Source organism: Chelonia mydas, chromosome 9 (genome assembly GCF_015237465.2).
Source record: "Chelonia mydas isolate rCheMyd1 chromosome 9, rCheMyd1.pri.v2, whole genome shotgun sequence".
NCBI lineage: Eukaryota > Metazoa > Chordata > Testudines > Cheloniidae > Chelonia > Chelonia mydas.
In genome coordinates, this window is record NC_057855.1 from 37076615 (window position 1) to 37090544 (window position 13930).

At 43.5% G+C, this 13930-nt stretch overlaps 1 protein-coding gene across 1 annotated transcript; it reads left to right on the forward strand.

The window, feature by feature from the left end:
• Positions 1–780: 780 nt before the first annotated feature.
• Positions 781–5495, forward strand: LOC122461767 (RING finger protein 223-like). Its single transcript, XM_043522848.1, has one exon. It carries the CDS (start codon positions 1451–1453, stop codon positions 2351–2353), a length of 903 nt encoding a protein of 300 aa, XP_043378783.1. The 5' UTR covers positions 781–1450; the 3' UTR covers positions 2354–5495.
• The last annotated feature ends 8435 nt before the right edge of the window (positions 5496–13930 follow it).

Consider the following 13930-nt stretch of genomic DNA (forward strand, 5'->3'; position numbering starts at 1 on the left):
ATAAAAAGGCAAAATTATGGGTAAAAAGGATCATATTTATTGTAGTAAATTTGCTACATGGCTCTTGTTAGTTGCATGAAATCCACACATATTTAAAAATGTAAATATCCATGATAGCGCCACAAAATATTTGATTTTTTTTTTTAAATCAATACAAACCACAAATTGTAAAAAGTAATAGCACTGCTTCCTCTGTATGAACATGGGCCAAATCACACTCCACTCACTCACACAAGTAGTGCCATTTAAGTCTATAATATTACATTCAAATGAGCATGGCAAAGAGGGTTTGGTCCCATATTTGGTCCTGGCAGAAAATTATGTGAAGAGTGAGAAAATATATCCAGATCCAAATCTACTGACAGTGAGCTGAAGAAAAAAAATTTGGGCAACATAAGCTGAAACTGTCCTTGAACCAGACCCACACCCACAAACAAATCACACTTCCGTAGAGGATCCTCAGTAAAGGCACCTATATTAAGTCAAAAGATTGAAGTAAATGAAAGGCTAGTAATGTGCTATGGGGAAAAAATCCTATATAGGGGGTCTGAATATGCTCTTAGTTTAATGAATAACAAAAATCCCACTGACTTCAGTGGGATTGGCCTCATAATTGCATTTCTAAAACATAAAAGAGTACAGTGAGAGAGCACAATTGTTTAAATACATGTCTCTAATCTGGTAGTCAGCTCCTGTTCTGACTCTGAAACAGTCCCATATCAGGGCTCAGTGCTGGTCTATTCATTAGATCTCAGTTCAATTCTAACAAAGAAAAACCTCCTTCAGAATCATCAGCAGTAGGGCATTTGTAAGAGATCATTATTTTCAAGAAGAAAGAAAACCCCACTCTCTCTTACTGCTCCAGCCTGGCGCTGGGCTTCCTAATTACAATCAAAAGGTTAAGCTGGCCTTGTGATCAGTGGGCTTTCGTCCTTGAACACAGAAATGAGCTCACAGCTGATCATGCAGAGGCAACCGCTGGTGTATGAGTCTGTCTCTCCCCTACCGCCCGAGCCTGTTCGGAGCAGGAACCCCGCATTACATCACCGGCTCGCTCGCTCGCTTCTCGGGAGGGAAGGAGCAAAGCGGCGACTCCGGGGGGCTGCTGCTGATGGTGAGAAGGGAGAGACTCAGGAGCCAGGGGGCGAGGAGGCTACTGCGGAGGGGCGGCCGCGCACGCAGGAGAGGCTGGAATCCCGCAGCTAGAGGAGGATGCAAGAGTTACGAGACATGCATTAAAGAAGAGGGCTAAGGGGGAGACCAACCCCCACCCGGTCTAGCCGCCTCTCCCTTCGGCATCCTCCCATGCGACGGTGCCTGCACCCCAAGGGCAGCCGGGCAGCGAGCCGGGGGCTCCAGCTCCCCGGCTGAGCAGAGACAGGCCGGTGGGGGAGGGTCGAGCTTTTCTTTTTCGGTGGCGCTCCCTCCCTCCCCCGGCTGAGAAGATGTTATGGCCGAGCTGGCGGAGAAGGGCAGCGGCAGCCTAGGGGCGGCGGGCGGGCGGCAGCAGCAGGATGGGGAGGCGGCGGATGGCGGGGGGTCGGAGGAGGAGGCCCGGGCCGCCAACCCCCCTAACTACGAGGACTACGAGTGCAAGATCTGCTACAATTACTTCGACCTGGAGCGGCGCGCGCCCAAGCTGCTGGAGTGCCTGCACACCTTCTGCCAGGAGTGCCTGAGCCAGCTGCACCTGCGGGCCGCCCAGCGCCCCCCGCCCGCGCAGCCCGGCCCGCCGGGCGCTGCGCCATGGCGGGCCGGGGCCAGCGGCACCATCTGCTGCCCGGTGTGCCGCCACCGCACCGCCCTGCCCGACCAGCGCGTGCACAGCCTGCCCGTCAACACCAAGCTGGCCGAGGCCTTCCCCCTGCAGCTGCGGGCCCGCGACCCGCTGCCCCAGGACAGCCTGCCGCCCGCGCCGCGCCCCGCCGCCGGCCCCCAGCCGCGCGCCGCGCCCCACGAGGCGGGCCCAGCCCCGCGGCCGCAGCGCCCCGGCCCGCGCTCCTCGGGCGGGGGCTACGAGAGCTGCCAGAGCTGCAAGCGGGCGGCGCTGAGCGCGGGCTGCGTGTGCGTGGTGTTCTCCTTCCTCTCCATGGTGGTGCTGCTCTTCACCGGCCTCATCTTCGTCAACCAGTACGGGGGGGAGCCGGGGCCCGGCGGCCCGGCCTCGCCCTCCCCCGTGGGGCCCATCTGCCTCTCGGTCGCCAGCATCCTCGCCCTCTTCTCCGTCGTGGTCACCTGGCTCATCTGCTGGCTCAAGTACCGACCCGAGGCGGGGGCCGGGGCGGCTCCCGGGAGCGGGACCCCCAGGGGGCGGGCTGCTGCTGCTGCAGGCGGCAGGAGGAGCCACACGTAGCGTTGGGGCCGCGGCCGCCTGTTGCTGCTCCTGCAGCTGCCGCCGCCGCCTGAGGTTGGGTGCCCCCCCCCCAGGGTGCGGGAAAGCGGGGGGCCTGGCGGGGTACTCGGCCCGGGCGTTTCCAGCCACCTACGCGCTCGCCGGGCCTGGTCCCCTCTCGTCCCGGGAGGTAAAGGGCGGGCGAGTGTGAGAGGAACGGGGACTACATAGCCTCGGTGCATTGGCCTGGTCTCGTCCCTTCCACACACCCTGCACTCCTTATCGCCTCTCTGCCTCCACGGGGGAATACATGGAGCCCCTGGGGGTGGGGGGACCTGCTGGCCCTCCCTGCACTTGGCCTCTTCTGTGCACGTGGAGGACGCACCTTACCTTGTCTGTGCTCCACACTTGAGGAGTCGGGACCCTGCAAGAGGCTTGAAGGAAGTGGGACCATTGCACCTCAGTGCACTTGCCTTCTTTCCTACGTGCACGGGGCACTTATCTGTGCTTCAGATTTGAGGGTGCAGGGCCGGGGTCTTGAGGAAGTGGGACCATTGTACCTCAATGCACTTGTCCTGCTACTTCCTCCACAAAAGTCATGAACACAGTTCTTGATCCCAGTCTGTGGGTGTAAGGAAAGTCCTAGTCATGGAGAGAGGTGAAACCATTTTTCCAAATTCACTTGAACTGTTACCTGTTACTCACCACACATGCAAACTTCTTATGGCTCTCTCCCTTATGTTCCCAGCCTAAGGGGAAAGACCATCAGTGGGAGAATTGGAAGAGATGGGTCAGTTATTTTCGACTCAATCCTGATATGCAAATCCTTCCTTTGGGAGAGTAGGATCTTGTTAGTGGATAAGGATGCAGGGCCATTATTTTGAGTGGCAGTGTTGTCTACTCTGAAAAGTGTTGTCTAGTGCATAGAGCACAGACCGGGAGCCAGGCACTTCTGAATTCTAATCCTGGCCTTGCTGCTGATCTGCTAGGGGCCTTTGGGAAAGTGATTTAGCATCTCTGTATTGTGGTTTTCTCCTCTGTAAAATGGGAATAATAATTCTTATTTACCTATTTCAAAGGGAGTTGTGATGACTAATTAGTTAATGTTTGTAAAGCACTTTGAAAATATCAAGTGCTATATAAGTGCTAAGTATTATTTATTTTTCACTACATCAAGGAAGGGAGGATAATAGAAGGAATGCTGTCTCAGCTCTATCATGGACAATTAATGAGTTTGAGATGAATGCATTGTGTACATGTATAGAGGGATGGGAGGGATGTATGATGGAGGGAGCAAACAAGGTGGGAGAATTAAGGCGTAAGATCTATCAGCTATCTTCTTGCCAACTGGAGGGTAAGATATATGTCTCTAACAGATATACAATGGCTTGGCATCTTGGGAAATTAGGAAAAGTCAAGGGGTAGGAAAGGGTCACACACCATTTCCCCACTTTTATGATTTATCAGCATACCCTTGTTTCTGTGCTTGCTAATGCAGAGGGGATGGAGCCGTTTATCAAAGAAAACTGGCTTACTGTTGCCCCCACCTGGAAGATAATTGAAGAGATGCATTGTTGTTGTTATGATCAGAATGAGATGACTGTGTTCATTGTATTTTGTACTTTCCCCTTTTTAACCGTAAAAAAAAGGAACTACAGTACATGTACAAAAGAGCTGTCTTAAACTCCTGTCTTAAAGAGACTGCGCCAAAGTATCCCCACATGTATCGAATAGACCTCTGTTCCCCCATATAAGAAAACAGCCTCTATAAAGCAAATGAGTTTTTGCCAGGCTCCTGAGTGGTTGTTTAAAATAGGCTTTACTATTTCTTTTTTAGAGATTGTTGTTGTGAGTAACTGAAACACTGTTTTGTGCATTTTAAACAATTTACAGAAGGTGGTTTAATTAATAGAATATAGCTCTAAAACTGGGATGACAGATTTCTGAGGCACAGAATAATGTTTGATTGGCCATTCATTAAACTTTTATATGGTGAAAGGAATCCCACATTAAAATATTGATTTTTTTCAACAGCACAGTAAAAGTGGAATATGATAGTATCATTTGCGTATTGATAATTAACCTTCAGTTATGATAGTTACAACTAGACAGTGTTTTTCCCCCCTTCTTGATATGTTTCTCTTCTGTATTATGAATTTCTCTAGAAGGCCAGGAGAACACTTTGTATATGTCAGGTTGGGGCTTTAATGCATTTCATATATGGTGAGATATTCATAATGAGAGATGAAAAATAATGCCATATAATTTCTTTTGTAATGTACAAAGGAGAGCACTCTATGTACGTACTATTGTATGTTGCAGGATAATTCATTTGGTGCCTGAATTTTTAAAAAAACTTAATTAGCTGTTATCTCTTATATCTGGAATGAGAAACTGCTTCTTCTTCCATATTTCTACATAGTACTGTATTGGAATGAAATGATAATTTTTGTGCTTAACAATTGGAGAATTTAAAGGTGGTTGTATATTATTCCCTGTGTATTTATGCAAGCTTTCTGCATGCTATCCTGACAAGTATTCTATTAATAGATCCTTACTTGACCACTTCTATTTATGACAAGTGAAAAGAAATGTATTGACTATTTAGGAGCAGAAAGCAGCAGCTGAAGATTTATTTTAAGTGTGATGTGTTTTATGACTGCAGAAGTGATGTTTAGTGTGCATTGTCTTGATTATCACAAACCTGTAAAAATGTAGTATTTGTACAAAGATCTATTATAATGAAAGTATTTGATGAAAACCATACGTGATCTTTGTGTCACTTATATTCATAAACACATAAATCTGCGCCAGCCTTTTCACACAACAGAAAATAAAAATGTTATGGGGAGATAAATTACTGGATTCTGTTCTGGCGCTGCTCTAACTTTCTGCATGACCTTGGTCAAGTTATTTAAGCCGGTATTTTCAAACTTGGATTAATAAATTAGGCAGCTAAATAAAAATATACCTTTGAAAACTGAGCGTAGCATTGACTTGAGTAGTAGATGTGGATACTTTGCACCTAAGAAATCAGACTACTTTTATTTAAGTTTCTGTATGATAATTGGGATGCCCAACTTCGGACACAAACATTTGAAAATTTTGGTTCTAACCTCTCTGTCCCTCAGTTAATCCATGTAAAATTGGATAGCAATACTTACCTCCCTAACTGGTGGGTTCTAAGGCTTTATTCATTACAAAGTTTAAAATAATTTGAGATCCTGAGATAGAAGGTGTTATAGGAGTGTGTAAAGCATTATAAATAATTTTAAGAATAAATGTATGTAAATTAGATGACATTTTCCCCAGTAATGTTTACTGAGGAAAAAATAAACAAGAATTTAAAATATATACATTCTTATGGATATCATATCCACTAATTTATAATTTAATTGTACATGTTTCTAATGCAAATATAGCATTAGTTCATCAGTATTTTTATTAGTGAAGAACCAATAATGTTCACAGTTTTAAACAGTGTCATATTCTCCCAGTTGGAAGCATATGCTTCATCTCTGTATTTTCTATTCCTTCCACAAAATTATACACCTTCATGATTTTTCTGAGTCAAATTAAAATGGTATTGAAACACAGACAGTAGACCAGATCTATGTGAATTTAGAGTAACTTTGCTGATTTCAATAGTGTTACTCTGGATTTACACCATAGTAGCGAAGAATTCATCTATACAGTGATTGGATTCTGCTTGTTTTCTGGATTCTCTTGAAACTACAGATTACTTATGCTAAATCTAGCCTTGATCATATATCAGTTTAAAAAAATCAGGTAAAATTGTTGCTAAAGAAAATCCATGTAACTGAACTGAGGTATATTTGTTACTATAACCATCTCAGTTCCACAACTCTTACGTTTTTTCAGTGTTTTTAAAATGTTAAATACATGGGGATGGGGGATTTGAAGGGGAGTTGCCTCTGTGACACTGTCTCCACAAATCTCAGACTCCTGATAGTTTTCCTATGGCTGAGCTTCCTTTTAATGATTTTTACCATGACAGGGAGTGATCCAAACCCAAAAGATGGTGGGTCAGATTTTTACACAGAAGATTTGGAATAAATCAGTTGACTTCAGTTCAGTTTAGTTTAGTTTACTCCAGAGTAAAACCAGTGTGTCTGAGAGCAGAATCCAGCCCATAGATGTAGAAGGGAGGGAGTTGATATACCATCTTAGGTATATTAGGCCTCAGCTGGAGTATTGTGTCCAGTTCTGGTTGCCACATTTCAGGAAAGATGTGGACAAATTGGAGACGGTCCAGAGAAGAGCAACAAAAATGATTAAAGGTCTATGAAGCATGACCTATGAGGAAAGATTGAAAAAATTGGGTTTCTTTAGTTTGGAGAAGAGAAGACTGAGGGGGGACAAGATAACAGCTTTCGAGTATATAAAAGGTTGTTACAAGGAAGAGGGAGAAAAATTGTTCTCATTAACCTCTGAGGCTAGAACAAGAAGCAATGGGCTTACATTGCAGCAAGGGTGGTATAGACTGGACATTAGGAAAAACTTCCTAAATGTCACGGTAGTTAAGACTGGAATAAATTGCCTAGGGAGGTTGTAGAATCTCCATCGTTGGGGATTTTTAAGAGCAAGTTAGACAAATACTTGTCAGGGATGGTCTAGATCATACTTAATCCTGCCTTGAGTGCAGGGGACTGGACTAAAAGACGTCTCAAGGTCCCTTCCAGTTCAATGATTCTATGAGCTTTTGTTTTGGTCAACACAGCCAGAGGCCGGTGCTGTGGAAGATTTTCCTCTGAGTTGATAAAGTGTTGTAAAAGGTCTTGATTTTGCCTTCTTTCCTATCTAGGGTTTATGTCTGTAGTCATTACTTATGGAAAACTCTCACTGAAGTCGGTGGGGATGCAGGATTGTGTCCTCAAATAAACAGCACTTTTTTTTTTTAAATTGGAAATGGATACTTTACATGTTAAATTTACAAGCTATAACGTTGTGTATGCTGTTTCCCTAGGTGTATGGGACTCTGTTTTGTAAGTTTTGGGGGCAGGATTAACCCTGACACTCTATCATGTCATAGAGCTGCTTCTTTTTATTTGAACCTTTCAAAATAACTCCATTCTAGCGTCCCTCTTTATTTAAAGCACCATAACATTTGTAGCAAGTATTTGTTGCGCTGGGTTGGACCCCTTGGGAAGTCACCTGATGTGCTGAGATAACCACTGAGTCTACCTGTTCTGTGTTCCCCCTTTAACCTGTCTTGCTGAGCCATGCTCTTAAAACCTCCTCTAATACACACACATAGGCAGGGCCACACCCAGCTGCAGATCAGCTCCGGGAAGACTCATCTTAAAGGACTTGCTCCAGCACTCGGATGTCTACCTCTCTTGGAGTACAGACCCAAAAACATATTATATTTGCCTCTTCCCTCAATGTGGAAAAGGGTATGCACAACTTCCCCCCCCCCCCAGTTAGAAATCACATAAACTGAGTTGTATTATAAACCAGAAATAAATTTATTAACTATAACAGGTGTATTTTAAGTAGTTGAGGAGGTAACAGGCAGAACAAGGCAGATTACTAAGAAAATAAAAAGAGCATGCAATCTAAGCTTAACTAAAGAAACTGGTTACATGTCAGTTCTCACGCTAAATGTGGTTCTAATAATCTTCACAGGCCAGACCCCTTCCAGCCTGGGCCTGTTCTTTCCCCCGTTCAGTCTTAGTTGTTCCAGCAGTCATCTTGGGTGGGGTAGCTGAGGAGAACTGAGGACCTGGATTACCTCATCCTCACCCTCAAATAGGATCTGCGTAAGGCAGGAGTCCTTTGTTTCCTAGTTTGACCCCCCTTCCTTTCCAGTGGAAAGTTACAAGAAGTCCCAGGTAATGTTTTAGTATCAGGTGACAAGACCACCTGACTCTGTAGGCCCCTGTAGCCATTCTTCACAGGCTGACCCACATGTTCACAGGAAGACTAAACTCTTTTACAGTCCATTATCTCTGGCTGATGGACCATCAGCACTGTCAGGTTTTTTCATTATTGTATCTGAAGTGTTAGCAGCAGGTGTCACCCAAAGTAACATAGCTGAAATATAGATACATAGTCAATATTCCTAATTTCAGATTCAGAAATGATACATGCATAGAAATAGGATAATCATATTCAGTAAATCATAACCTTTCCACATGAGCCATCTTGCATAAAGTATATCTCAGTTATGTCATATTCATATCATAAGCATATTTTCATAAAGAATATAGAATGACACATCATACTTGTGCATGTTCAATGATATGTACAACAGCTAGAAACTTTTAATTGTCTTTGCTTTCTCCTTTGAAAGGGCCTGAAAATATTCTGACTAAACAAACATATTACAGGGGAGAAATTATGTTTTTAAATGTGATCTTCACATCAGTAGCCTGCCATCAGTATATAGTCACACAATGTTAATTACTTAATTGCAGATATGAATATTCTAAAAAACATGTTTGTCAGAAAACCATGGAAGATTTCATAAATGTATCTAATCTATTTCTAAACCTCTAAAGTCTACTTACCGAACTAATTTTCTATTCCTTTGATATTACTCAAAAATCAACATGAGCAGGGATGTTAAGAATCCTTGGCAGTTACTTTTATATTCATATAAAATAAAAGGTAGCCACCTTTTAGATGTTTGACATCAAGCATGGGAGTGCTCTACCAAAGTACACTTATGTGCAAAGGTACCAATATTGCTTTAGTACTTAAATTGATGGCCTGCATTTCCAAAAGTTGTTAGTGATTTTGGGTGCTTCTATTTGCCCAGTTTGGGATACCTGAAAGGGGTCTGATTTTCAGAAAGTGATGGATCTACAAAGGTCCTTAGGTCTTGCAGTGCTCAGCACTGCAATGCATAATTTGTAGACCTAGCACTGCTCAACATTGCAATGTATAACTTTTAGGTGCCTTGCTACCCACTGGAATCCACAGGCCTGAGTCAGGTCCCTAGACTCCATATACAATTAATGGGGAGAGTTAGAGGCATAAGAATAGGATCCACAAAGGGCAGCATGCTGAATGGGGAGCTGCATAAGCAGTGCTCCAATTACAGGGAAACCAGGCCCCTTACTACTTTCAGGGGTTAGCTCACTTCTATCTTATGGCCTCCTTACTTCTCTCTACTGTTTAATTTAAAGCAAGCCACTTGACATTCAGGGCACATCTGCTTTTTCTCCATAACTGGAGCACTATTCACAATTTAGCCCATAAGAAATGCCAAGGAGAGGGGCTTAATTTGACTAATTGTCATTTTCACTCTTTTTGGCCTTATGCATGTTAATTATTTATATACAGTGGAACAGCTTCAGTAGGAGAGATTGAAACCCACACCAGCATATCCCATGCTCCTATAGTTAGGGCATTCACCTGAGAAATGGGAAACCCAAGTTCAGATCCCTATTCCACAGTAGGGGGAGGGAGACTGAACGTAGGTGTCCCACATCCTGGGTGAGAGCTCTAACCACTTGGCTAAGGGTTCTAAGAGAGGCTGCTTCCTCTTCCTTCCTTTAACCCTCTCTTCCCACACTATTTTATGTGGGTTTAGGCATGCTCTGAAAGTGTCTACAGGTTTGGGCCCTACAGACGAGAAAGGCAGGGGAACTCCTAGTTTGATGATCCCACTTAGGTGTCTGGGTGTCTAGGCTAAGGCAACTGTGCGCATGCTCACTGGCAGAAACTTACTGTAGGTACCTAGGGAAAATTAACCATGGAAATTCCAGCATCTAGGGATTTTAGAGCCTCCAAGTTTAGGCAGCAGCTGAACAGAGGTTTTGAGAATCTCTGTGGTACCTAAACGTTGGACCTAAAGTGGCAGTTAGGATCTCAAGTACTTTTGTGATCTAACCCCAAAAGCTTCATTACCCGCCCTCTGAAAATCAGGTCTCTTTAGGAGCATAGGACATAGGAACTCCTGGGTCACAAAATCTAGTCCCCTGCTATTGCATGCAACCCTGTCTTATAATCCTCATTTATACATTCATCAAACTCCATCTTAAAACTGGTTAATTGTTTTCCCCAATCTAACTCCTCTGATAGTTAGAATCCATCTAATTTTCAACCTGAATTTATTCATAGACAGGTTATACCCATTTGTACTTGGGCCAACATTGTCCTTCAGCTTCAATAGCTTTTTTCCCACCTTGGTGTTTACACCCTGATTTATAAAGAACGGTCATACCCCTTTTAGTCTGTGGCAAGGCTAAACAAGCCACACTCTTCCAGTTTCCTCTCATAAAGTAGGCTCTCAGTTTCCTTGATCATCCTAGTAGCTTTATCGGTACCAGTTCCAGTTTGAATTTATCTTTCCTGAACACGGGTACCCCCAAAATTGTACACAGATTTCCAGATGAGGTCTCATGAGTGCCTTGTACAGTAGCATTAATTCTTCCCTCTCTCTGTTGGAAATACCTTGCCTGATATGTCCTAGGCTTGCATTTGTCTTTTTCTTAGTTGCGTCATGTTGATGGCTCATAGCCATCCTGCCATCTACTAATACACCTAGGTCTCCCTCTTCCCCTGCCATTTCCAAGTGAACTCCCACCATATTGCAGGAGTTCTTCTCAATAGTCCCTAAATATGTGACCTTGCACTTCATAGTATTAAATTTCATCCCACTTCCATTATTCCTCTAAAAACCATCCAATTCTTGATATATAACCGTCTGATTTTCCACTGTATTGATGATACCTCCCAACTTTGTGTCATCACCAAATTTCATTAACACACTCCTACTTTTTGTATCAACGTCATTAATGAAAATAAGACCGATCTTGAGGAACTCCACTAGTAACCTCCCTCCAGACTGGTAGTTCACCTTTCAGCACAACCCATTTTCATCTCCTTTAGTTAGGTCCTTATACACCTTACTATTCTTGAACTAATCCCATCTTCTCCATCTTAACTAATAACTTACTAAGTGGTACCATGTCAAATGCTTTACTGAAGTCCAAATAGATTAGATCTATTCATTTTTCCTGTCCAAAAAAATCTGTTATTTTATTAAAGAAAGATACAAAGTTAGTCTAACGTGCCCTATCTTTGTTAAACCCATGTTGCATTTTATCCTATTTTCTGTTTACCTTCATATCTTCAATTATTCCCTTCAAAATTTGTTCTAAAACTTTGTGTACCATTGAGATCAGCCTAATGGGTCTTTGGTTGCCCAAATCACCTTTTCCCCCTTTTCTTAAATATACATATGGGGGGCATGGATCAGCGTTCATGTCACACTTCCTGTCAGTACCCGGCCTGGGCCGGGGAAGCTAATGATCCAACCAGCGGACCAAATTGAGTGACGAATCCTGGTCACATGCTACCTGAGGAACTTTGCGCATACACTAAGAAGAGGAATATAGGTATGATGTTAGCTATTCTCCAGTTATACAATACCACCCTCAAATTGATAATTTCCTAAAAATAATTGCTACCAGACTTGCAATTTCATGGGCCAGTTCTTTTTGTATTCTGAGATTGAGATTATCCGGTCCCCCCCATCTCGGAATTTGAGCACATTAAACTCTTTGAATTTTGCTTGCACCTTGTTTCCATTTCTGTACATTCATTCCTGTTAACCATTCTCCTGCTGCCCCCTCCACTCCTCATTGTCATCCTGATTGAAAACTGAGATAAAGTATTCATTTAGTTTTGGGACCATACATAGATTATCCTTAATCTTCACCTCTTCCTCACTGCACAGCGGCTCCACTTCTTTTCTTGTCCTTTAAAGTGTCTCATCTTGGGCAACCAAAATCACAAGTCACTTCTGAAAAATTAGGTTATTGGCTACATCTATGCTTTGGGAAATTATTAAACAACTATTTCCTTCTACTGATACAACTTCTTGTTTATATATTTTGGATCATATTGTGTATTGTAAATCCATTTGCCTCTCACATTGATGTTCTTATTTTAAGGTCCATGTTGTCCTTTGTCAGCAGGTAGCGCTGTTTTGTCCAAAGTCAAAATTCCCAATGGAAGCAGGATTTTGTCTAAAACAGTATAAAATCTCTGCAGATTGAAATTACTGTATCTGACAAGTGATCAAAAAGATACAGAGCCACTTTCACATATATGGCCACCTTAATTAAACTCTCAAAAATACAAATTAATGTGCTTTCCCAGTTCTCTTGACTTGACTATCTTCTTACTGAAATCAATGAGAGCTTTGCCTATGTGCATACTAAAGAATATTCCCTGGATTCCTTCTGCTAACCTATAACAAATATATTCTAGATCACAGAAAGTCAATTTACATTGCTAAAATAATTGACTGCCATAAGACACCTAAAAACGTATTTGTATTAACCACAAGTCACTTTACCACATCAGACACATGAGCAAGTCCCTACAGGTGGTTACACTATTGCATAATAAAAGCACACAGACACACCAGCTGTATGCAGGTCCCTCTCATCCTACAAATATGAATGAGTCAGGAGATGTGGTTTCAGTGTACTTGTCCCTTCACCCAGTTACATCATGGTCACAATTTGTAGTGGTGCAGGGCCCTGAGCTGCCCAAAACAATAGTCTGGTTTTATAATACAACAGGGTTGCAAATAGGGTGACCATATGTCCCGTTTTGGCTGGGACAGTCCCTTTTTAAAGCCCTGTCCTGGCCATCCTGGCTTTTTTTTTTTTTTCCAAAAGTGGGCATTTGTCCCATTTGCTCTTACTGACTTAATCAGTTGGCAAGAGCAAATGGGAAAAATGCCCACTTTTGTCAAAAAAAGGGGGTGCAGTGCAGAGGAACATCCAGAGAGGAAGGGGTGATGCCAGCCCCATGCAGGGGGGTGAGGCAAGGCTTGAGTGAGCAATGACCCCAGCCTGGCATGGGGGGCAGGCAGGACTCGGATGAGCAGCTTAGCCCAACCCTGTGCAGGGAGCGGAGCTCTGGAGAGCGGCTTGGGCTGGCCCTGTGTGGGGAAGAGGGCTTGGACAAGCAGCTTACACCATCCCAGCAGGGGGGGGGGCACCTCAGGCCAGTCCCAGGGGGGAGGGAAAGGCTCAGGCCGGTCCCGCATGGTGTCCCATTTTCCCTTTGGGAAATATGGGCACCCTAGTTGCAAATTGTAGTGCAGATTGGATCTTCATTATAACTGAGTTCCTTGACTTCCATGTTGTTATTTCAGCAGTCACACTGCAAATTCTCCTTCTCTCTGTTGTATTTGAGCCATTTAGAAATTGGCAATATTTGGAAGAGGTGGTCACAACAATGGCCATACAGCCCTCTGTATGTATCTAGGAAGATATATGTAGGCATGTATGACCTTTGATCCTTGATGCACAAATGATATTTATTGGTTTGCTTTAAAGAGATGGACAAAACCTGGGGCTCAGTTTGGTGGGTGTTTCCTGTTACAGTACCATGATATGAAACTGCCCCTGCAACTTTGGTGCAGAACTGGACCCAGGCTTATTTTTCAGATGTAGTTCAGATGCAGCGTCTCTTCAGCCCATCTGTCTCTCCTATTAACGTGTTGTGTCACAAAAACAAGAAAGATTTTATTTCTTTTCCCTTTAACTTTTTATATCCAGGAAAACCTCTGTACACCCATAGTACAATTTTTAAGTTTTATTTTCT